A 23484-nucleotide genomic window follows, 5' to 3' on the forward strand; every position below is an offset into this window, starting at 1 on the left:
GCTAGCACATTAATTTATTGACTTCCATGCCAAACTCCTTGACCACGCAAAACATGGTTTTGGATAGAAATTCTTTCCACTTTGAATAGCACATTTATCAAATCCTTACATTTGTGTAGGTATTTGCGTGCCGCAAGTGCACAATATTGTAGAACTCTAAAAAGATTTTTATATTATTAGTATGTTATAATTATTATTTTTTTAAATTAAAATATTTATATATTAATATGCACTTAATTTTTAAATTTTACTATACTGCCATTGATCTCCTAGTTATGGGTCTTTTGAAATATTTCATTGACTTGTATTTTATTTTTTGGGATTTTACTATAAACTTGTTTTTGAGATAATTTTTTAAAATATAAGTGGTGTAAGACTGTAAGTAATTGAATTCGGATTTGATTTTGAATTTCGTGTGTACGAAAAAAACATAAGTAAGGAGATATCAATTTCTTAAAATAAATCGTCATATTTAGAAGTTAATCTTTTACTCTCAGTTAGAAATGCTTAACACCTAAAAAGTTTCAATCGATAATGAAAATGAAAAAAATATATATATATCTCCAGTTCATTTCATATTTAGAAGTTAATCTTTCACGTCAGCTTACCGTCACGTCTACTTCTCATTTCAATTCATTATCAAAGTGAGTCCAGTTCATTGAAAAAAAAAGAAATTAAGGGGACTGAAAAGAGCAATGAGGAAACTAGAGAGCAGTTTCTTCGTTTCGTTGTAAATTCTCTTACTATGGAAATATCACTGAATTGAAGGTGACTGCCATATAATTCATAGAAACAATCTTCAAATTTTTTTTGATTTCCTCCAAATGAGGCTTTGAACAGTTGATGACGAATGATGTAACTCAGAATTGTGGTATCTGTATGGTGATCTCAAGAATTAGTGAAGATGGCAATTCGTGATTAAGATAGTTATTATGTATTTTTCTGAGATTATATAGGAATTTTCATTGTAAGGGACATCTGTTGTGCACACTTAATTTTCACATAATTTATCTTATATTATAATAAAGCTTTTGTATTCATCAAAATTAAGCCAAAAAAAAAACAAAACAAAACACATAGACTTAATATACTTTACATGTAAGTCAAGTCAACATCTCATGGTAATTATATATAAATCATTTTTTCTTCACATTCATCCTTCCTTGATAAAGTCGTGACATTAGTTAAAGGTTTTTTTTATGTATAAAAGTTCAATTAAAAAATTGAATTGAATTTAAGTTTAAGTTACAAATAAATGATTTTTATGGATGATAAAACAAATCTTATATGGTTACGTATCTCTACTTGATTGGACATTCCTCAACTATTGATTAATATCACATTAACTAATTAAATAACTCAACCACAATAGTTGTCTTGACAAATAATAATTGTCTCATTTCTTTTTTCGCACTACCTCATTTCTTCAACCAAACTTAACCAATTCCTTATAACCCTAACAAGCCTTGGGCTATGCCCGTGAAGTTAAGAACTCCATTAAAATCGATAGAAGTAATCCACAACTACTATTATGCATGTTTGAATTAAAGTTATGAAAGCTAAAAAGTACTTTTACCTTCCAAGATAACAATTTTTTTTCCTTCTTCTCATTTTAAGCATTGGAACACACAAATTTGTATTAGAATTTGCTAATATACTTTTCCAACTTTAAACAAAACATCCTCGTTGTCGTTTGCTTGTGTAGGTAAAATAAAAACGTGTGATTTTATATAGAGAATTACTATTTGACAGTTAGATTAAAATATTTTAAATTTAAATTAAAAATTTATTTAATAATAAAATATTTAAAAGATTTATCAAACATAAAATCAAATATCTTAAAATTTTAATCTATGTTTATAAAAAAATTAACTTATGTCAAGATCGTCACCGCAATCATCACTATCATTATGTTTGTTGTCATGACTATTGTTATAGCCACCAATATGATTCCGCAACCAGTCATAGGAGTTGATAATCATGATAATAATTATAGTGATGATCATAACAGTTATGATGGACAGTCATGATGATAGTGATGATATTGTAGGTGTTAAATATAAGATATTTTAAGATGATATAAATTAAATGTTTAAGATATTTGATTTTTTATTTGATAATCTTGTAAAGATTTTAAGATTAAATAAAGTTTTAATTTAAATTTAAAATATTTTAATTTTTACCTTTTATTTTAATTTAACCATTGAAATTGATGAGTCTGGTCCTTGCATAAAATGATCATTCTCGTATAATACTTGATAGATATAAATTATAGATGAATCTTATTTTCTCATTTCATATATTCTGTTTTTGTTTTTTTTATATTATTTAATTTGTCATTAAATTAAAAATTTATAATTCCATGGTATATCTTTTTTTTTACGGTCACTCATGATATATCTAAGTATTTCTTCTTGGTTAATAACAATACACTCCTATTAAACTTCAATATTTATCTGAAAAAGAAAGATTTATTTCCACATTTACATTGCGTGTTTGGTGCTAAATAAAAAGCACTATGGAAGATTTTTTTCCTTTTCCGGTGCTCCACGTGGCAGTCATGTAGTGGCTGAGATGGATCCCCTGAACTGCACATCATCACTGCGTTATGCTGACGTTCATAGAAACTCTCAGAACAAACAAACTAGAAGTTCCTTCACTTCACTTCCATTCTCATTCATTTGACCTTTCCAAAGGGTAACTCTCTCTCTCTCTCTCTTCACGCCACCTTCCTATATATACCTTCAACCATTTTCTCTTATTCCTCACACTTTTCAGCAATCAAAGATTCTTGTTTTGCACCGTTTCACAAAATGCCACAAAGAAAAGGTTGCAGTTCTCTGAATGAGCCTCGTCTTGTTGCCAGGAAATTCTTGGCACGACCTCAGATTGAGGGTGTTGGGACTGTTGTTAGAAGAAGCATAGGAGGGTAAGTAGTAAGAGAAAATGAAAAAAAAAAATTAAAATTAAAGCTTCAAGACCCTTTTTTCAATTTGCATCAAAAGTTTGCACTCATTGCAAAGTTGGGATCTTTGAGTTGATTTGTTAAGTGGGTTTGATCAGGTTTGAGCTCAAGTATTTTGATCCCTTCATTGTCTTGGATGAATTCTCAGGTGAGAAGCTCTGTTTTTTGCTCTGTTATATTGCAGGGGAAAGTGTATGTGTTTGTTTGTTTGTATGTTTTCCAAGAACGTGAAATTTTGTGACATTGCAGTTACTGCTCCTGCTGGTTTTCCTGATCATCCCCATAGAGGTTTCAAAATTGGCCTTTTCTTTCTCATTCTATTTTGTTCTAGAGAAATTTTCTTTGCTGAGATATATATTGACTAATTGTTCCTTCTTTGTGATGCTCTTCTGTAACAGGCTTTGAGACGGTCACATACATGTTGCAGGTAGAGCAAAATTGAATGTTTCAATTCACAGGCTTCTTCTCATGCTCAGTTTTCCCGATGGCAAACATCTCATGCTGCCTGTATAACTGTTTGCCATCATTGGACAAATCTTTTTATTGGTTATTTACTTTTGTGGAAATCCTTTTCAAAGTTGGAAACATATTGTTTTAATGGACTAATGGCCATCATAAAGGTGAGGGTTACAAAATGATACATAAATGGAAACTAAGGCCATGTTTAATGCCCTTCTCATTTTCTTATGTTTAAAATCGTTTTGTAAAACAATTTCATAGTATAAGATGGGTTGAATAGTCAAGGGAGAAGGGCACCACCATAACGGCCATGTGACAATATTGAACAAAACTAACATTCTAATATGTTAATATTTGCTGATAAAAGAAATACAGTATTCATCGACTAATTTCTATTATGTTTTTGAAAATTGTTTTCAAAAACCAAAAGACAGGAACACTTGAGAGATACTTACTCACTCCTATTTTCTTCAAGTATTCTATTTAAGTGCTTAAGGAACAAACTTTTAGAAAGCAAAAATCAAGAGATAACACTTTCAAATATACTTAGATGACGGAAAAAATTTCAAAAACAACTTTTTAGAGACAATAAAAAAAAACAAATATTAGTATTTGGTTTTCTGATTTGAAGTATAACCATATATTATCAGGTCATACATGGTTGCAAATTTTGTGCGGATGGAATGGCAACAAATAAGTTAAAAGTTAATGCCCGGCTGCCAAATCAAGCAATATTAATAAGTGACATTTAAACACAACCACGAAAGAATTACCCCTAAAAGCTGGTTACATAAGCAAGAAGACAAGAATGACCCCACATGTTATAATGTCTTGTATCTGCTTGTAGAATACCAACTAAGCTACTACCAACTTGTACCTAAAGTTGTGAAGGTGCTATGTAAGTCCCTTCCCTTGTGCCTGGGCATTTATTTTTTATTAATAGTGTACAATCTTTTGTCTCATTCAGGGAGCTATAATGCATGAAGATTTTGAAGGACATAAGGGGACAATAGAAGCTGGTGACTTGCAATGGATGACTGCAGGGAGAGGGATTGTTCACTCAGAAATGCCTGCGGCTCAAGGCACCCAAAAGGGTCTACAATTGTGGATCAACTTGGCTTCCAAATATAAAATGTAAGTGAATTATATTCCTTTTTATTTTCTCATTGGATTTTGATGATCAGGCAATTTCTGAAACCTTGGTCCTTAAACGAGTCCAATGGTGTCGTGTGATTAGTACAGTAGTCTATCTCATTTAGTGGGATAAAAAGCTTTGGTATTGTTGTATTGGATTTTGACTAGGACACTTTTATGTTTCATTAAATCTTACCTAGCACACCTTTAATAAGATTTGAATAACAAAGATCCCCCAATAAGGGTATTAGAGGTAACTATCAAGGAGAAGACTTTTAAGCTTTTCTGTTTTCTCAATTTCTCAAACAACAACCTTTGCCTTGGCCTCAGGGTTAGATAACATTTTTTGCGTCATTGGTCATCATCATTATGTCATTTTGAGTGATCGTTTAATTCGGATGATGCTTACCATCAATAAGACAAAAAGTGATTCCTCTCTTTACAAAGAAAAAAAAAAGTCAAATATATTTTTAACTTTTGGAATTAATATATACCTTGCTTAGTTTCACATGCCACTTTATCTCATGACTCCCATGCCATCATGGACCATTTCCTAGAAGTGCTTTTGAGTAGCTACATGATGCAAGTGTGCATAACGGTTTGAAATGGCAAGCATATGTGCCTCTCATCCATATTCCCTGTGATGATGGTAACTTCAATAATAAAGGCAACATATTGCCACTGCTAGTTTCAAAGTTTGTCAGGTTTTGAGTGACCCAATATAGATATAGTCTACTTTCTCACTATAGCCTTTTGGAAGTGCTACTTGCTATGTTTAGTTGGTTTTTGGCCATATTTAAGAAAGGATTATGATTCTCTCATGTTAGTTTTGGCCATGCTATAAATGAAAAAGATATGAAATAATTATAGTAGGACCTACCACATTACTTGTGTAGGCTTCATTAACTTTCATGTATAATTCTCTTTCATAACAAGACTTTGTCATGTTGCTTGCTAACATAAGAGAATCCTAGCCCTTTAAAATCAATTTCTGCGTGTCTGGGAGCCAGTTTTGTTGGACGTAATTGGCGTTTTTTCCAATCCGACAGAAGAGTTACTTCTGCATTTGGTGCCTCAGAGTGCACAAACGAATGTTTAAAAACTTTTTAACGTTAATCCAAACATACTTTTAAGCTAACCTTGTATAACCTTTTTGTGCTGCTATATATTATCTAGGATTGAACCAAGGTATCAAGAAGTGTTGAGTAAGGACATAGCAGAAGCTGAGGATGATGGTATCAAGGTTAGAGTTATAGCTGGGGAAGCACTAGGGATAAAGTCTCCAATCTACACAAGGACACCAACCATGTTCTTGGACTTCTCTCTCAAACCTGGAGGTCACTTGCAACAACCTATACCAAATTCTTGGAATGCTTTTGTCTATATATTGGAAGGAGAGGGTATATTTGGAAACATGATATCTCAGCCTTCAAACTCTCACCATATTCTTCTTCTTGGTCCTGGGGATGGCCTAGAGGCATGGAACAAATCTTCTAAGCTCCTTAGGTTCATTTTGGTTGGAGCAGAACCCTTGGGGGAACCTCTAGTGCAATTTGGACCCTTTGTCATGAATTCACAAGAAGAGATTGATCAAACCATTGATGATTTTGAGAACTTTGCCAACGGATTTGAAAAGGCAAGACATTGGACATCTGAAAGCCAAATTAATTAATCAAGACTTCATTTTTCCTTGTTGTTCCTCCTTTTAGAGCGAATTTGGAAAAAAGTAATTGAAGAACTAATTAATAAATATGAAATGACGTAAAAGTATATGTTGATATCATTCTTTCATATAAATTATATGGTTAGTTTCACAGACAAAGATATATTTTTAGGCAATTATAATTTTATGTTTCTTATTAGATAATTTTGACCTTTATTTATTTTTTTATTAAAGACTAAGCATTTTAATAAAAATTAAAATAAATTATGTAAACCTTATAATGATTAAAATAATTAGTATAAAACATTACGACATTATCCACGAAATTTAAGGGTTCCATGAAGATTGTTGTAGATTTGCTAATGAACAAAGTGGATGGGAAAAATATTCATAACTGTGGATAATATCTATTATGAGTAAAAGGTCATACTTCAAATGGATATTTATTATTTATGGGTCTGAGTACTTTTTTGCCCGATGATTATTAATGGATAGATACAGATATCATAGCATTCTGTCCATGGGTATCCATTATCCATAAAAGTTATAAAAGTATCTTTTTATCAAAGAAAATAATTCTAATTTTTATATCTAATTTTAATATTATTTCATTCTCACGCTTACATTCCCCTTTTATATATATAAATAAATAATGTAACTTATGCTTTGAGATATTGTAATTTTATTTGTAGTTTAAATTTATGTTTATTTATGCTTAAAAGATATTTATTTCAATGTTTAATTCTATTGTATTAATGTTTCTTTTTTATCTTTAGTTTTTAATTAACTAGTTTTACTTGAGGTTGAAATTCATTTTTTATAATATATATATATATATATATATATATATATATATATATATATATATATATATATATATAAATTTTGAAGTATCCATGGATATTCATGGATACTTTACATATTTTTTTTAAACAGATATTTAATAGATAATGGACGAATAACGATCACAAATTTTTTTCTAATGGGTGGGTAACGGATAATTCCTATTCATGGCCGACCCATCCATTGTTATTCCTAGGTGAAAGTGAGTATATTGGTGAGGGTTTGTATCTTGAAGGTGGGTACAACTTTGAAATGAAAAAAAATGAGTATTGGAATTTATAAATACTAAGGGAGTAAGAGATATAGAAATGTACTTGTTAAAAAATATGTGTAAATTGTTAAATACTACAAGAGTAAGGAATATAAAAATATAATAAAATATAAGATGGATTGAATGATTAAGATGAGAAGAAATAAAAGAAATGTTACTATTTGATATTTTTTATTAATAAAATTAATAAACTAACCGTTAATCATATAATTGTTGAACAATATTTGTAAATTACCCTAAATCTCTTATATTTGAGTTTGATTTTTATAAATAAAATTACAATTAGTAAAGGTGGTGATGAAGTCATTTTTGAATTAGAAAGAGGTAAATGAGGAATTTTATAATAATAATAATAATAATAATAATAATTTACAAGGTATAAAGCTTAACACTTCAAATAATATTTGAAAAAAATGTTATATAAACTCATTTATCAAATAAATTTATAAAATATTCAAATAAAATATAAAAAAATGAAAAAAAACTAGTCAAACATTGCGCTGGTTGAATCAATTTAAAAATTCACTTGGATTTAATTTGTGAATATTTCTTTCACCGTCTATGAAAGAAAAAGGCATTAGAGAAGCAAATTCAACTCCCTATTACACACAGGCTAATGACCAAGTAGAGACTACTAACAAACTATTATCCAAACACGATCTTTTTCCACCCAGTCTTAATTTTTGCTTCTTAAAGAAATTAAGTTGATTTCACGATCCAAGTTGCATTGGTTGAATCCTTTTGAAGTTTTCCCCTATCTTCTGTGTTGGTGGTGATTTCTTTGATCCTAAGTGAATTATATCAGTTGCTCCAAAACCTTTTTGAAATCTAGCTTTAATTTTTGTCCCTAACTCTATTCATATGTTTTCAAATTGGATCAGCAAACAAGCCTTATGTGCCTCCAACTTAACCAACCTAGCTATCCTGAAGGAATATTCAAAATCATGCTTTAATAATAAAAAAATGAAACATTCTGTTAACCGTAGAGAATCCTGATCCCTTTACCAGCACTATGAAAAGAATAGAATTTGATTCGCAGCAAACTTTTCACTTTTGCTTTTCCTTTTGGAAAGAACTAAGAACAACGACCAAATCCACGTGTCAGCACCCCACTGGCCTATCTTCGTTTGTTAGAGAGAGAGAAAAAAAACCACGCACCCACTTCGCTCCACAACACAACTCTGTCGTTGTTACCGTAGAGAGAGAAAGAGTAAGTGAGTGAGTGAGAAGAAGAAGAAGCCATGAACAAAAGAACCACGTTGCTTATTCGAACCCTCTTGTTCCTCTTCGTACTTAACTCCCTCTATCTCTCTCTCTACTTCACCCACAAACCCTCTTCTTCTTCAGAAGAAGAACAAGAAAAATCTGAACTTGAACCAGACACATATCTCACACCATTTTCACACGAACCTCACTTTTCAAAGCCATGGCCAATTGTCCCCTCCCACATCCCCTGGACTACCACTTCTGCGCGATCCCACTCCTGCGAGGCCTACTTTGGGAACGGCTTCACTCGCCGCCGCGACGTCCTCCTTCCCCGCGGCGGCGCGGGGTGGTTCCGGTGCCACCACAGTGACACGCTCCGGAACTCGGTGTGCGAGGGCGGGAGACTCCGCATGGCGCCGGAGAAGATCACGATGGCGAAGGGTGGCGAGGATTTGGCGGCGGTTATGGGGCGCACGGAGGACGAGGAGATGCCCGTGTTTCAAAACGGTGCGTTTCAGGTTGACGGCGGTGAAGTCGTCGTTGACCGGGAGCTTCTGGTTGACCAAGAGTTTTTGGATGAGTATGTGCCGAGGGGAGGGATCGATAGGCACACCATGCGGGAGTTGATTGCCAAGATACGGATCGTGAGAGGGAAGGATTTTCAATGTGATGAGGTGAGAAGGGAAGTGTAAAGTTTGAATTTTTCATGGTTATTATTATCCGGGTTTTGTTTGTGGCTTTGGTGATGTGAGTGTTTATGAGTGATGTTACAAGACAAACCCTGCGGGATTTTGATTAGCAATGTTAGGATCATGGGAGGGGTCGGGGTAGGGTTTCTAATTTTGATTCGTGATGTGAGTGTTAACAAGTGGTGCTTGGGTTGAGTGGGAATCGTTGTGGAGTTTTTGACTCTGGGTGTTGGTTTTCCTTGTTTTGATGATTCTGAATTGGACTTTGTTATGGTGATTCATTATTAATTTATTACCTTGTCTGAGTCTAAAAGATTCATTAATTTGAGATCACTTTTAGGGGGGAAATAAGTGTGTTTTGTCTTTTTACTTATCCAGTGCGGTGTGTAATCCAATGATTGGGTAAGATCGGTTATTTGATAGGAAAGGGAAGTTATTTATTTTGAGAGATAAGAGGGAAAGTGCAACTAACAAACAAACTAAGAATGCTGGATGTCCTGCCCAATTTTTCTGCTTATTAGAGAGATAGCAATTCCTCAGAAATAAACCATGAGCACAACCCCAAAAGAGTGTCCATAAACATAGCTTTATTCTATATCAAGCATAGGGGTTAGGTTAAGAGACTTCCTTAGAGATGCAATCATTCTCTTCTTTCTATAATAAATGTGTATGAGATATTCAACCGATAAAACTTATTATTCCCTGTCTGTTTCTCTCTTTGTTTTAGCTTTTAATTTTCACAATTGCCTGCCTGCCTTCTCCTCTTGACATAATTTACTGTAGTCTTATTGCTATCTTTCTTTATACAACTTTTGTTTTTCTGTGCTTGTGACAAGAGGTTTTCTACTTTGCAGTGGATTGAGGAACCAACACTTCTGGTGACACGTTTTGAGTATGCTAATCTTTTTCACACTGTTACAGACTGGTACAGTGCTTATGTTTCTTCTAGAGTCACTGGTCTGCCCAATCGACCTCATGTGGTCTTTGTTGACGGCCACTGTAAGGTATGCATGATCACTTTTGTTAATTTGTTTCATTTACCTTCAACATTCTAATGATACCGGTTTGCATCCTATGAAAACATAAAAAAAGCCAATGGTGCAGTTACTTTGGTTTGCATAAATTTGATGTCTTCAAAGAATTTTTGGCATTAGCTGTTGATTAAGCACCCAGAAAATGGAGGTGAAATGTATGATTTTGAGATACAAAAATTGAAAAGAACTGCTGAGATGTGAAGAATTTAGGAAGAGGTTATTAACTACGTGGTTAATTTTTGTAACTGAATTTGAAATTAACAAGTACTAGTTGTTGATTGCTAAAAGGAACTGATTGGACCAAGCTGGGTTTCCAGATCTAAATAAAAGGAATCAATAGTTGAAGTATATCTTTGCATTTCTTGAACCTTTGTTGGCTGGAAGCTTTAGATTAAATATTGATTTTAATCTAAAATGTTGCATGACAAATTGGTGTAGTTTTTTTTTAAATTTTCTACCATCTCCTATTGTTCCAAAGCCTGTAGAATAATTTTGGTGTTTTGGTATTCTTTAGGAAAAAAGAGGGTTGAATTTTGGTACTTTTTATTTGTCAAAAGTAAAATAAAATTTGGTACTTTGTAGTTGTACCAATCCAAAGTATATTCTTCTAAACTTTCAAGTCAAGTTGAAGCCCTCTTGTTAAGTCTCAACATGATTATTGTTGAGTTTTTTGTTCGACTCCAGTGTTTGACATTTTTTGCATTTTTAAGTTTCCAAGTTAAATTACATTGCTTAAATATAACGAACTGTCTTCATCCTTCTTCATAAATAGTGTGAACACACATGTATTATGTTATACTTATTGGTTAGTTTTGTTTAACTTATTGACAAATATGGAAATTGGTTGTTAATTTACTAGTTTCCTCCAAAAAATTAGGCTCCTCTTGAAGAGACATGGAAAGCCTTGTTCTCAAGCGTCAGATATGCTAAAAGCTTCAGTGGTTCAGTTTGTTTTCGTCATGCTATTCTCTCACCTTTGGGATATGAAACGGCAATGTTTAGAGGACTTTCAGAACATATAGATTGTCATGGAGCTCCTGCACAAGAACTACTGCAAAAGCCTGATGACCAAAAAACTGCACGCCTTTCTGAGTTTGGAGAAATGGTCAGAGCAGCATTCGGGCTACCTCTAAACATACACCGCGATGGAAAATCACTCGCTGGACATAATGTCCTCTTTGTTCGTCGTGAAGATTATTTAGCTCATCCACGTCACAGTGGAAAACTTGAATCGCGACTAAGTAACGAGCAAGAAGTCTTCGACTCCTTGAAGAGCTGGACATTTAATTATAAAGGGTGTAAAATTAACCTTGTCAACGGATTGTTTGCGCACATGTCTATGAAGGATCAGGTACAAGCTGTTCATGATGCATCGGTCATCATCGGTGCCCATGGTGCCGGTCTTACTCATATAGTGTCTGCATTGCCTAAAACTGTGATTCTGGAGATCATTAGCAGCTATTACAGACGACCACATTTTGCATATATTTCACGGTGGAGAGGGTTAGAGTACCATGCAATCAACCTTGCCGGATCACATGCTGATCCTGGAACTGTGATCAAAGAACTGGCGAACATAATGAAAAGCCTTGGATGTTGAGTGTTATGGGGGTTGAAACTGCTGATATATCTGAGCTTGAGTGGTGGAATGGAAGGTGATCTTGAATTTTCGGATTAACATTTCATGTGGCTTGCAATGTTTCTTTTTTTTTTTCCTTTCATTGCAGTCAGTTTGGTTGCTACAAAGTGCTTCAGAGTTGCTGATATCTTTTGTTGGAGCAAAAATAGCATAATTAACATGACAATTCTACAATGCTTGTGAAGGATGCAGAATCAATGCCATGTGAGAAACGTCCATTTGCCTTGGTTTGTTAGTATCTATGAAGCACGGACACTCTAGTCTCTTGTGGTATCTGATGTCCGACACGTGTCCATGTTAGTGTCCGACATCGACACGACACCCGCATTACGTTCTATATTTTGGTGTCTACGTATCTGTGTTCGTGTCAGTGTTGGTGCTTCATAGGTTAATATTGTGGCATCTTCTAGTTCATTTTGTTTCCTTCACATTCTCCTTGCGAGTACCTGGCACATTATACAGAGGAGTCTCAATTTTTTATTTATTTTTGTATTGATACTTTCATACTTACCCCGCTTTGTTGTACAATAATAGGCTTTTCCACGGTTTCATATTTTCTGTGTATTTTCGATACGGATTCTCTGTTAATTGTTGAGGTAATCTATACAAATTGAATTTGTACGTACATTAAGCTTTTGGCTGATATCATTTTCAGGGAAGTCGTTTTCTGAAGTATTTAATGGATACAGTATTGAATAATTTAAGACAAAATCAATTTTTCTAAGGTTGATTCAAACACGCGCTTCATTTTGTATAACGCTTAAAATTTTAACATTAGATATTAAAAGATATGATTAATATTTTAAATTCCAAACAAAAATATTATATAAGTTTTTAATATATTTTTGGCTAAAATATAATTTTTATCTAATTATTTTTTAATTGAGATCATACACTTTTAAAAAGCTTGTAATTGTAGTATTTTATTTTTTAATTGAGACAATTTATCTTTTGTTTTTAAAAAAATCATAAGGTAAGTAATCTGTAAACGTTGTCTACATGTATTTATTTATTATTCATGTGTTAAATGTTTTGTTAAATGTTTTTTTTTAATTATTTAATGGCTAATAAGTTTAATTTATTAAATAATTTTTTTAAAAAAATATATAATAAGTCTAAAATTGAAAAAAGAAACTAAAATCATAATTTTTAAAAAAATGAAGATAAAATGTCTAAATTAAAAATTGAGACTAAATTACGAGTAAAAAATAAATGTCTCAATTAAAAAATAAAATGATTAAAATCACAAATATAAAAAAATAAAAAGATAAAAATTATATTTTAGCATGTATTTTTTATCTCTAATTACAAGAATGAAAAAAATAATATTCATAATATCAATTTTATCCATAAAAAAAGTGTTTACAACGATTCATACTTTCTTTCCAATTAAGAATTCTTTATAAACAAAACATTTTAAATGAATTTTGTAAAATAATAACTACTTTGTAACAGATTTTTAATTTTATTTTTCTAAAAAAAGGTCATATAAAATTAAACTGATAGAAATATTTATCGTCATCTCTCTCATTACCAATGTCTTTGATTTAGAGAATAAAAATAAAACAATTTTTTTGAACAAAAATAAAATATAAAAAGTTTGAGTCCAAAAATAAATATAAATTTTAATATTGGATGAATTTGTTTAATTTTTTAAAAAAATTATTTTAAAATAAATATTTTTCATATAAGTGCTTATTTAAGAAATTGATAGAATTTATTTTATAAAATAAAAAATTACTTTATTTAAGTAAAAAAATAATTTAAATATAAAATACTACTTATTTTTACTAAAATGAAAATTTATTTCAACAAATAAATTTAAATAAATTATACGAGTGTTTCTCTCGTCAAACACAATACACAATGTAACCATAAGAAGGAAGCAGAAAACCTTATGAAAGAAGAAAAAGAGACCAAATTCACGTCATATGTTGACACATGGCATCACCCCATTGGTTTGTCTCTGTTTGAGGAAACCACGCACCTACTCTTTCCCTCTCTCCGAAGGAGGAGAGAGAGAGTGAGAAGAAGAAGCCATGAACAGAAGAACCAAGTTGCTCGTTCATACCCTTTTGTTCCTCTTCGTCCTAAACTCCCTCTCTCTCTTCCTCTACTTCAACCACAAACCCTCTTCTTCTTCACAACTCAAAAAACCTAACACTCACACTTATCTCACACCACTTTCCCACCAAACGCACTTCTCAAAGCCATGGCCGAATCTCCCCTCCTACCTCCCGTGGTCGCAGGGCCCCACCACGGCCCCTCCCCGCTCCTGCGAGGCCTACTTCGGCAACGGATTCACGCGCCGCCGCGAGCTCCTCCGCCCCCGCGCCGGCGCGGGCTGGTTCCGGTGCCGCCACAGCGACACGCTCCGGAGCTCCGTGTGCGAGGGCGGGAGGCTCCGCATGGTGCCGGAGAGGATCGCCATGGCCAAGGGAGGGGAGCCTCTCACGGCGGTGATGGGGCGGAGGGAGGGCGAGGAGCTTCCCCGGTTTCAAAACGGTGCGTTTGAGGTTGACGGCGGTGAAGTCATCGTTGACCGGGAGCTTCTGGTTGACCAAAAGTTTTTGGATGAGTATGTGCCGAGGGGAGGGATCGATGGGCACACCATGCGGGACTTGATAGCCAAGATACGGATCGTGAGAGGGAAGGATTTTCAATGTGATGAGGTGAGAAGGGAAGTGTAAAGTTTGAATTTTTCGTGGTTTTTATCATGTGGGTGTTTGTGTTTAGGGTTTCTCATTTTGGACTAGGGAGAAAGTTTGAGTTTTCATCATGTGGGTGTGTGTGGTTTGGTGGTGTTGGGTTTTTTACTTTTTGTGTTATTATACGAGGTTTTAAATTGCGGTCGTAGTTTTGCTCCGATCCTTGATAATGTGGGAAATTGCGGATAAATGTGGCTTATACAGCCAAAATTGCCGTTGTAGACACTCTAAAAACTTTGATATTGCCTTTGAATCGCGGTGACGGACTGATTTTTAAAACCTTAGTTGTAGGGTTTCTAATTTTGGACTCGCGAGAAAGTTGGAGGTTTCTTTTTCTTTATTATTTTATTTTTCTGGGTTTCGTTTGTGGCTATGGTGAGTATTTACTATGCACACCGTGCAGAGTTTATAATTAGCAAGAATCGGATCATGGGAGGCAAGGATTTTGAGTGTGATGAGGTGAGGAAATGGAAAGTTTGAATTTTCGTGGTTTTGATATTCAATTGATAAAACCTACCATTCCGTGTATACTTTCTCTCTTTGATTTAGCTTTTAATTTTCACAATTGCCTCTCTTGACAGAATTTACTGTATATTGTTATCTTTCTTTATTTGTACAACTTTTGTTTTTTTTTGTGTGTGCTTGACTAGAGAGTTTCTACTTGCAGTGGATTGAGGAACCTGCACTTCTGGTGACACGTTTTGAGTATGCTAATCTTTTTCACACTGTTACAGACTGGTACAGTGCTTATGTTTCTTCTAGAGTCACTGGTCTGCCTAATCGACCACATTTGATCTTTGTTGACGGCCACAGCAAGGTATGCATGATCAGTTTTGTTAATTTGTTTCATTTAATTTCAACATTCTAATGCTGTTGGTTTGTATTCTACGAAAACATAGAAAGTGTAAAGCATGCAGTATCTATGGTAATGTTGGTTTGCATACATTTTACCTCTTTAAATGATTTTTGCATTAGCTGTTAGATTAAGCGCCCAAAAATTATGGAAGTGAAATGTAGGATTTTAAAATACAAAATTTAAAAAGGATGTTGAGATGTGAAGAATGAAGAAGAGGTTATTAACTATGTGAATAATTTTTGTAACCCAATTTAAAATTAACTAGTTATTGATAACTTGGGATGTTCTTATAGAATCTAGATGCTTTTTGCTTTCTTCCATAAAAGGGACTGATTGGACCTAGCTGGGTTTCCAGATTTAAATAAAAGGAATCATTATTTGAAGTATATCTTTGTATTTCTTAATTTTTTTTTTTTGGTAGGAAACTTTAGATTAAATATTGATTATAATCGAAAAATTGATGTTAAATTGACCTAGTTTAACTTTTCTAGCTTTTCCTTTTATTTTTGCATTTCCGAAGCCTTTGCAATAATTTTGTTATTCTTTAGGTTAGAGGGGTTGGATTTCGGTACAGTGTACCAATCCAAAGTATAATTTTCTAAACTTCCAATTCTCAACAATTCTACAATTCCCTCTTGTGAAGTCTCAACAACATGATTATTATGAGTTTTTTGTTGGACACCAGTGTCTTGATCTCTCTTCATAAATTATATGAACACATGTACTATTTTTCACTTATTGATTAGTTTTCTTTACCTTCTTAACAACCATGGAAATTGGTTGTTAATTTACTAGTTTCCTCCTAAAATTTCAGGCTCCTCTTGAAGAGACATGGGAAGCTTTATTCTCAAGCCTCAGATATGCTAAAAACTTCAGTGGTTCAGTTTGTTTTCGTCATGCTATTCTCTCACCTTTGGGATATGAGACAGCATTGTTTAAAGGACTAACAGAAGATATAGATTGTTATGGAGCTCCTGCTCAAGAACTACGGCAAAACCCCGATGACCACAAAACTGCACGCCTTTCTGAGTTTGGAGAAATGATCAGAGCAGCATTTGGGCTACCTTTTAATTTATTCCGTGGTGGAAAACCACTCTTTGGACACAATGTCCTCTTTGTTCGTCGTGAAGATTATTTAGCTCATCCACGTCATGGTGGTAAAGTTGAATCACGACTAAGTAATGAGCAAGAAGTATTTGACTCATTGAAGAGCTGGGCATCTAATTATAAAGGATGTAAAATTAACCTTGTCAATGGATTGTTTGCGCACATGTCTTTGAAGGATCAGGTACAAGCCATTCAAGATGCATCAGTCATCATTGGCGCCCATGGTGCTGGTCTTACTCATATAGTATCTGCATTGCCTAAAACTGTGATTCTGGAGATCATTAGCAGCTATTTCAGACGACCCCATTTTGCATATATTTCGCGGTGGAAAGGGTTAGAGTATCATGCAATCAACCTTGCTGGATCACATGCTGATACTGGAACCGTGATCAAAGAGCTGGTTGACATAATGAAAGGCCTTGGATGTTGAGTGTTTTGGGGTTGAAAGGGTTGATATCCGAGCTTTTGTAGTGGAATGGAAGGTGATCTTTAATTTTCTGATTCACATCTCATATGTGTCTTGCAATGTTTTACCTTTAATTGCAGCCAGTTTGGTTACTACCATGTGATTCAAAGATGCTGATATCTTGTTGGAGCAGAAATAGCATTACTTTCTAAGCTGAATTTAACTTAACAATTCTACAATACCCTTGAAGGTGCAGAATCAAAGCCATAAGACAAAGGTCCATTTGTCTTGATTTATAGCATGATGGAATGATAGTAGCTGGCACAGTATGTAGCATCTTGCAGTGGATTTTGTTTCCTTCACCTTCACTTGCTCTTTGTCCCACGTTGTATACCGAAGTAGGGTCTCAATTTTTTTGTTTGTACATTGATTTTTCCCACTTAAATGGCTTTGTTGTACAATAGGTTTTCCATTAGCTCATTTTTTTGTCTGACTAATTTTGACACAGGTATTATGTTACTTAATATTTAGGTAATACATACAAATCGCATTTATGAGTTGAGTTTTGGCTGACATAATATTTCTATAGACTGATTCTTTTTTTTTGTGATTTCTTATTAGGGTTTTGTTGATGCGTGTCATGAGTATGTTCAGAGTTTAAAATAGCATGTTACATCATGTTAACTACTCACAAGAATAACTGACTAAGTACTAAATGCTTTTTGGAATTTTCAGATAAAAAATACATGTTCGTTTTATTTACAATACTATGGTTTTTTTTTCCCCTTAATCATTGGTATTTAATAGTATTGATGTAACTGTAGTGGGCATATGGCAACAAAATCCTTTAAATGAATCACTCTTGACCGCCCGAAAAGGATGTATGAGAAACTTAACATGAGAAAGATAAGAAATGAATGAGTTTAATGACTTACCATTGATTGTATCATGTAAAATTATTTTATATTATTTGTATAGTTTATTTTTCTCAAATAATATTACTTAGACTGTTTTTGTCATGTCATCTAGTTAATATATCTCCGGTCCTATGTTTAAAAAATAAATATCTAATTAAGAATAATACAAATTGTTAAATTGGTTGATTTTTTTTAATAGTATCATAAATTTTAATTTTATGTAGTCATATGTTTCTTACAATTTGGGTAAAAAAAAAGATTTTTTTGTTTTTTATACTATATGGACTGGAGATAGTAGTTAATAGCTTATTTTAATTAATTTGATGTTTACATTTACTGATTTTGTTGTTTTTTTTATCTGCCTTTTAAGATTTTTAGAAACTAGAAAGTAATAAATACAATAATTTTTCTTGATCCTAATAAAATAATTGTGAACTTTTTTATTTTATTCTTTTTTATTTCTATTTCACCAATAAATACATGTGTAAATTAATTAAAAATTAAAACAATGAAAAATATAATTGATAAAAGAGTAATTAATATAATTTAGAACTTTGAAAGTTACATATAAATAAGGTTTTTTTTTTCTTTCAAAAATTTGACAATCAAAAAGGATAGGAGAGAGTAATTAGTTAATACTTCCTTCGTATTCAATTATATAATTTATATGCAACAAAAAAAGGTTTGATGGACTTAAATATAAATAATTTGTAATTATTTTCATTCTATTTTAATGATATCATTACATAAATACTCTTCAATTAACTGTGCTTATGTTTTGTATGACTCTTATTTTTTAAAAGATGTTCCAATGAAAACCACTTGTTTTTTTATGATCAATGAATAACACTTTAACAAAGAAGTTTATTTTTTTAGATGTAATTAGTAAAATTAAATGATACTAATCGCCCCTTTTTGATTTGAACTTCAGGTGGCTTATATAGTTCAAAATCGTGTATCAAAATGAGAAAACTATCATTGTCAGCAAAAAAAAAATAATGATAATTGTTTTAAAACTATCTTTTTGACTCATTTTAAAATATAGAAAAATAAAGACTAAAATATATTTTAAATTCTGATAAATTAACAAAAAAAATTAGCCTCTAATAAGTTATATTTATTTCCTATTAGTTCCTTTGAAAAATATTTGAACAAAAATAACAAATGAATACATTAAACAAGCTCAATATATGTAAAGCCTTTTTTTGAACATCCTATTTCCATCCCTGATTAAAACTGAAGGAAGCAGGAAGCGTTGTAGAGTGTAGATAGGTTCAGTAACAAATAAGAGACAGAGAAAGACAATGAAGGAGGAGGAGGCAACCGCCGTTTAGTAATAATAGAAGCGCTTATTTCCAAAGACCCAGAAGCCAAAACGTGAATCTGTATGGTTTGATTGATAAACCTAAACATCTGATTTTCATAGTGAAGCCAATTTTCAATTCGCCAGTGGTTTGCTAGAATCATGCTGTTACTCTTAAAAGTAAAAAAAAAAAAAAAAAATATAAACAAGGACTAGAGAATTGACTCACAGTGCCAATTAAAATATTTGATTCGGCGTAAAAATGTTATGCACCACTGAAAGGTGCATTTACTGAACAAATCATGGAGTTGAAGAAGATGTTGGCTAAAAAAGAACATCAATCTAAAGCAAATTCTGATGTTGCTCAACTAAGGAAAAAAATTGCAGAGCAACATACTAAGATCAACACTGAACAAAAGAGGGTCAAAGTTTTAGGATTCCTTTGGGATTGATTGAGTGTTGTTAGCATTGCAATTGCAAAGAAGTGGTGTTCTAGTAGGTATAATAATGTTGTCATAGCGAAGCATAAACAATTGTAATGACATGACATGCTGGTGGAAGTAAAATTATGTGAATCATGTATGTGGTCCATTTGGTCCCAATATAATATGATGCTATTGTTTTAAATCCTTATGAAATTTTAACTTTTTGTTTTTAGGTCCCTAAGAAATTGATAATTTTGCTTTAGTCCCTGTAAAATGTGATGGTATTGTAATTGGTCCCTAGCATTTTGACAGTATTAGTAAAATAAAATGTCATTAACATTTAGAATTGTCTTAAACAGTAATAAATGGAATATTCATTCATAAACCATACAGTTGTTTCATTTCATTACATGATCATTGCCATGTATTTACATACATAAATTTGGGATTAGTTACCGTGTGTCTCAAAGGCACCTTACATACATGAATACAACCTAAATCTTCCATGGTGACTTCTTTGGATTGCTGATAACTTCTTGAGACAGGTTCAATCTTGTGGTAGAACCCCTAGTGACTGGTCTTGGAGCCTTAAAGTCTTGGACTTTAAACTGAACTTTAGCATTTACCTTGGTGTATCAATTGGATTTCATCCATAGGACACATCTTGCAGAATGGTTACAAATGGTGATGGTGCTGAGTTAGTTGATGGTGTTGAGTTATTCTTTCTATTGATTGGTGCAGTTGGGTTTTTCTGGACAGAAATAGGAATTTTTTGGACAGTAATTGGGGTCATTTGCTTCCTAGTCTTTCGTGCTGTTGCAGAAGTTTGTGTTTTTTCCTGACTACCATTTGAGTTGTTGAAGCCTTATCATGCTTTGATGTTGTCCCATGTTTTCTCTTGTTATTTGCTCAGTTATGTAACAAATTATTGCATGAGTAATGTTTTTATAACTAAAATATAATTTTGGTATTAATTTTAGTTCCCTCATTTTCAAATAGACACTTAGATCAAATGATCAATCAACCAATATAATGTAAACGAGTTCCTTGAATCTACAAAACTTGTGTTATAAAGAGAATAAATCCAAAAGACTGGTCTATTAAATAAAATTTAAAAAAATCTCATAAATACCATATGAGTTTGTTATTTTACTCAACATGAGAATCAAAATCCATGAAGAGGAAGTTCAGAAATCAAAAGAACTACTCATTTTAAGAACTTATAAAGGGCAAATGTAAATAATTCCAAGTACTCTGTCTGCTCTAAAGAAATGTAAGGAAAGAAAGTCAATGCACTAGAAAATTGTAATGGTGGAAATAATCAATTTAAACAGGACTCACTATAAGTAAACAAATAAAAGTTCTCGGTCATGTTTACACCCATAAACCCTTCCCTCCCAAAGAAAATAGAGTTCCTAGCAAAACTGATAATCTGTTGGTGGATAGTTAAGAGCTTCATGAAATTCTGATACAACGAGTAGGAAGAGAGACAATATCTTAAGCAGCACCCTTGCCCTTCTTCTTCTGAAGCTTCTTCATGTAAAATTCCAGCTCTTTGCCCTCTAATATATATCTGCCACAAATTCAGAAGACATTAAGTTCCAACAACCAGGACCATTAAATTTAAAATTGAAGAATATTGTTCACTTGCCCTTAACTCTAAATCTACATTTGAAGTCAGCATCACCATACATGCTGCTTCAGATTAGAGGATAAGATTGCCAATAAGGAACCGAACACTACTGATTTAGATCCATGTCTTGCAATTCCTTTTTACTGAAGTAAATCTAAACCATCTGGAGAACGCAATACAACATGAGAGGTTGCTGAGAGCTACTTTTAGAATGAGGAAAATCCCTTATTTTTTGGACCTATCATTTTTTAAATTCTAGCTCATCATATATATGCTCTTGCAAATGGGATGGTTGTTCTAACTATGAAAAGCAATTCTAAAATTTACTCTCACTGGATGCAGGAAGCATGCACTTGATATATCTCTGATAGCTAAATGAGTAAAAAGTAACATACCCATCAGCACGGCCACATTGGCCAGGTCGAGATGAGATACAAGCCAAAAGGCGACCACCTCCAAATTGTTCTTCAATGTGAGGATCAAGCACCCGGTTCTGCTTTCGCTTTTCCAATTTTCTCACAACATGGTTACTCTTCTTCACCTCCTCAGTTGCAGCTTCACCATCCTGTTAAAACAGAAATATTGAATAATGTAAAGAAACAGTCCAAGGTTATCATCAAAACTGCAAGAAAAACAGAATTTGAAGAAAAAATATCACCATTGACAAAAAAATATAAACCTATTCTAATTTAAAAAAATAAAAACTATTTCATATGTAGCCTTAGCAACCCAGTTCCAGAACACATTTTAGAGATTTTTTTTCCTGCATTAAGACTTTACAGCTCTTGAATAATTCAAAACTAGAATTCCAAAATGGGTTTAATTATACGCAGGCTCAATGTAAAACATTTTTGCATAGACATCCAACAGGAATTTACCCTGCTGCAGTGTGGTCACATCATATTAATGAAATAGATGACGTGGTAAAATGATCAAATCTCATTGGATATTTGTGTAAAAAAGTAGTGCATATAAAATAAATTCTTATAAAATATAGAGAATTGGCGGAATGACAATAATATGTGCATCGTAACCAAATAAAGTGCACAGTGCATATTGTTGAAATTGAAGTATAATCCACAGAAATAAAGCAAAAGATTCAAGCTTCCAAGTTTCAACAACCAACATTGACAAAAGCTATTCTAATCTCACAGCAAGCATTCATCTTCTAAAGCATCTAAAAGAGAAACTGTACATAACAAACAAACAAGTATTAGCATTTAGTACACAGTTCAATTCAACTTGTTGTACCTCCCCTTCCTTCTTGACAGAAGCTGCTGCACTCTTCTTCTTGCGGCCAACCTCAACGCCATAATGCTGCAGATACCACTGCTTGAAGGGCGCTGCATCGACCTGAACAATGGCACTCTTGACCAGCGTCTGAGTCCGAACAAGCTCATTGTTGGATGCATTGTACACAACATCAAGAATCCTTGTCTTGCGGGTCACAGCCTCACTCCCCCAAGAGTAGTTCCCGGTATCAAGCCTCAAAGCACGCCACTTCACGTTTCCACCGCGAACCCTAATCCTCCTCACCGTCTTGTTGCTTGATAGCTTTGTGTTTGCTGGCTGCCTCCCAAGCTCATACCTGCAAAACAAACACACCCCCATTAAACACAAAATAATCATTTGAAAAAAAAAAAAAAAACAGGATAATAATAAACAATGTAACTTCTTTGGTTCAAATTAGGGTTCCACACTAATGAACCCTTAAAATGCTGAGTTTTAACACTAATTCTTATTAGTTAAAAAATGATGAATCAGGTAACATTGAAATATTTAAAAATGCAATCAGTTAATGATGAATAAGAATAAGTTAGAAGAATTTACTTTCTCTTCTTCCTCCAAGACTTCTTCTTGCCGCCGGTGGCGCGCCTCTTGTGCATGGAATCACGAGAGATACCTAGATAAATTCACATGAATCAGCATCATCATGTTATGAGAGAGAGAGAGAGAGAGAGAGAGAGAGAGAGAGAGAACGTACCCATTGTGGAAGAAGAATAGAACGGTGCTGGTGGTGGTGCTGGTGGTGGTGCTGCGAGCTCTGGCTAATGAGAAGAAGAAGAAAAAGAAGAAAGGGTAGGGTTACTGATCAAAGAGAAGGGACAGGGTTAAGAACCCATTGGGCTACCGTTGACCTACACCTAGAAATCCAGGCCCACTTTGTAACTATTGTAGGCAGTCTTTCTTTCTGTATCCATAAATTTTCTCTTGCACCTCATACGA

At 33.3% G+C, this 23484-nt stretch overlaps 4 protein-coding genes across 6 annotated transcripts; 3 read left to right on the plus strand and 1 right to left on the minus strand.

Moving 5' to 3' along the window:
- Positions 1-2664: 2664 nt before the first annotated feature.
- Positions 2665-6252, plus strand: LOC100802484 (pirin-like protein). 3 transcript variants are annotated; one of them, XM_003532109.5, is made up of 6 exons: positions 2677-2929; positions 3064-3113; positions 3215-3253; positions 3364-3392; positions 4392-4558; positions 5735-6252. In XM_003532109.5, exons 1-6 carry the CDS (start codon positions 2814-2816, stop codon positions 6228-6230), a joined length of 897 nt encoding a protein of 298 aa, XP_003532157.1. In that variant the 5' UTR covers positions 2677-2813; the 3' UTR covers positions 6231-6252. The 3 variants fall into 3 exon arrangements, with proteins under 3 accessions (XP_014634904.1, XP_014634905.1, XP_003532157.1); XM_014779418.2 differs by lacking the exon at positions 3064-3113 and having other exon boundaries at positions 2665-2929; positions 3150-3253; XM_014779419.2 differs by lacking the exon at positions 3215-3253 and having other exon boundaries at positions 2674-2929.
- Positions 6253-8280: 2028 nt separating this feature from the next.
- LOC100816008 (beta-1,2-xylosyltransferase) lies at positions 8281-12528 on the plus strand. Its single transcript, XM_003530731.5, has 3 exons — positions 8281-9215; positions 10085-10234; positions 11142-12528. Exons 1-3 carry the CDS (start codon positions 8577-8579, stop codon positions 11862-11864), a joined length of 1512 nt encoding a protein of 503 aa, XP_003530779.1. The 5' UTR covers positions 8281-8576; the 3' UTR covers positions 11865-12528.
- A 1303-nt stretch (positions 12529-13831) lies between these two features.
- LOC100816533 (beta-1,2-xylosyltransferase) lies at positions 13832-17542 on the plus strand. Its single transcript, XM_003530732.5, has 3 exons — positions 13832-14575; positions 15279-15428; positions 16282-17542. Exons 1-3 carry the CDS (start codon positions 13943-13945, stop codon positions 17002-17004), a joined length of 1506 nt encoding a protein of 501 aa, XP_003530780.1. The 5' UTR covers positions 13832-13942; the 3' UTR covers positions 17005-17542.
- Positions 17543-20899: 3357 nt separating this feature from the next.
- Positions 20900-23399, minus strand: LOC100803006 (40S ribosomal protein S8). Its single transcript, XM_003532110.5, has 5 exons — positions 23243-23399; positions 23089-23161; positions 22510-22846; positions 21654-21823; positions 20900-21198 (listed from the first exon to the last, which is right to left on the minus strand). The coding sequence occupies exons 1-5, from the start codon at positions 23244-23246 to the stop codon at positions 21123-21125; spliced, it is 660 nt and encodes a 219-aa protein (XP_003532158.1). The 5' UTR covers positions 23247-23399; the 3' UTR covers positions 20900-21122.
- Positions 23400-23484: the final 85 nt, after the last annotated feature.

Source organism: Glycine max, chromosome 8, assembly GCF_000004515.6.
Source record: "Glycine max cultivar Williams 82 chromosome 8, Glycine_max_v4.0, whole genome shotgun sequence".
Taxonomy (NCBI): Eukaryota; Viridiplantae; Streptophyta; class Magnoliopsida; order Fabales; family Fabaceae; genus Glycine; species Glycine max.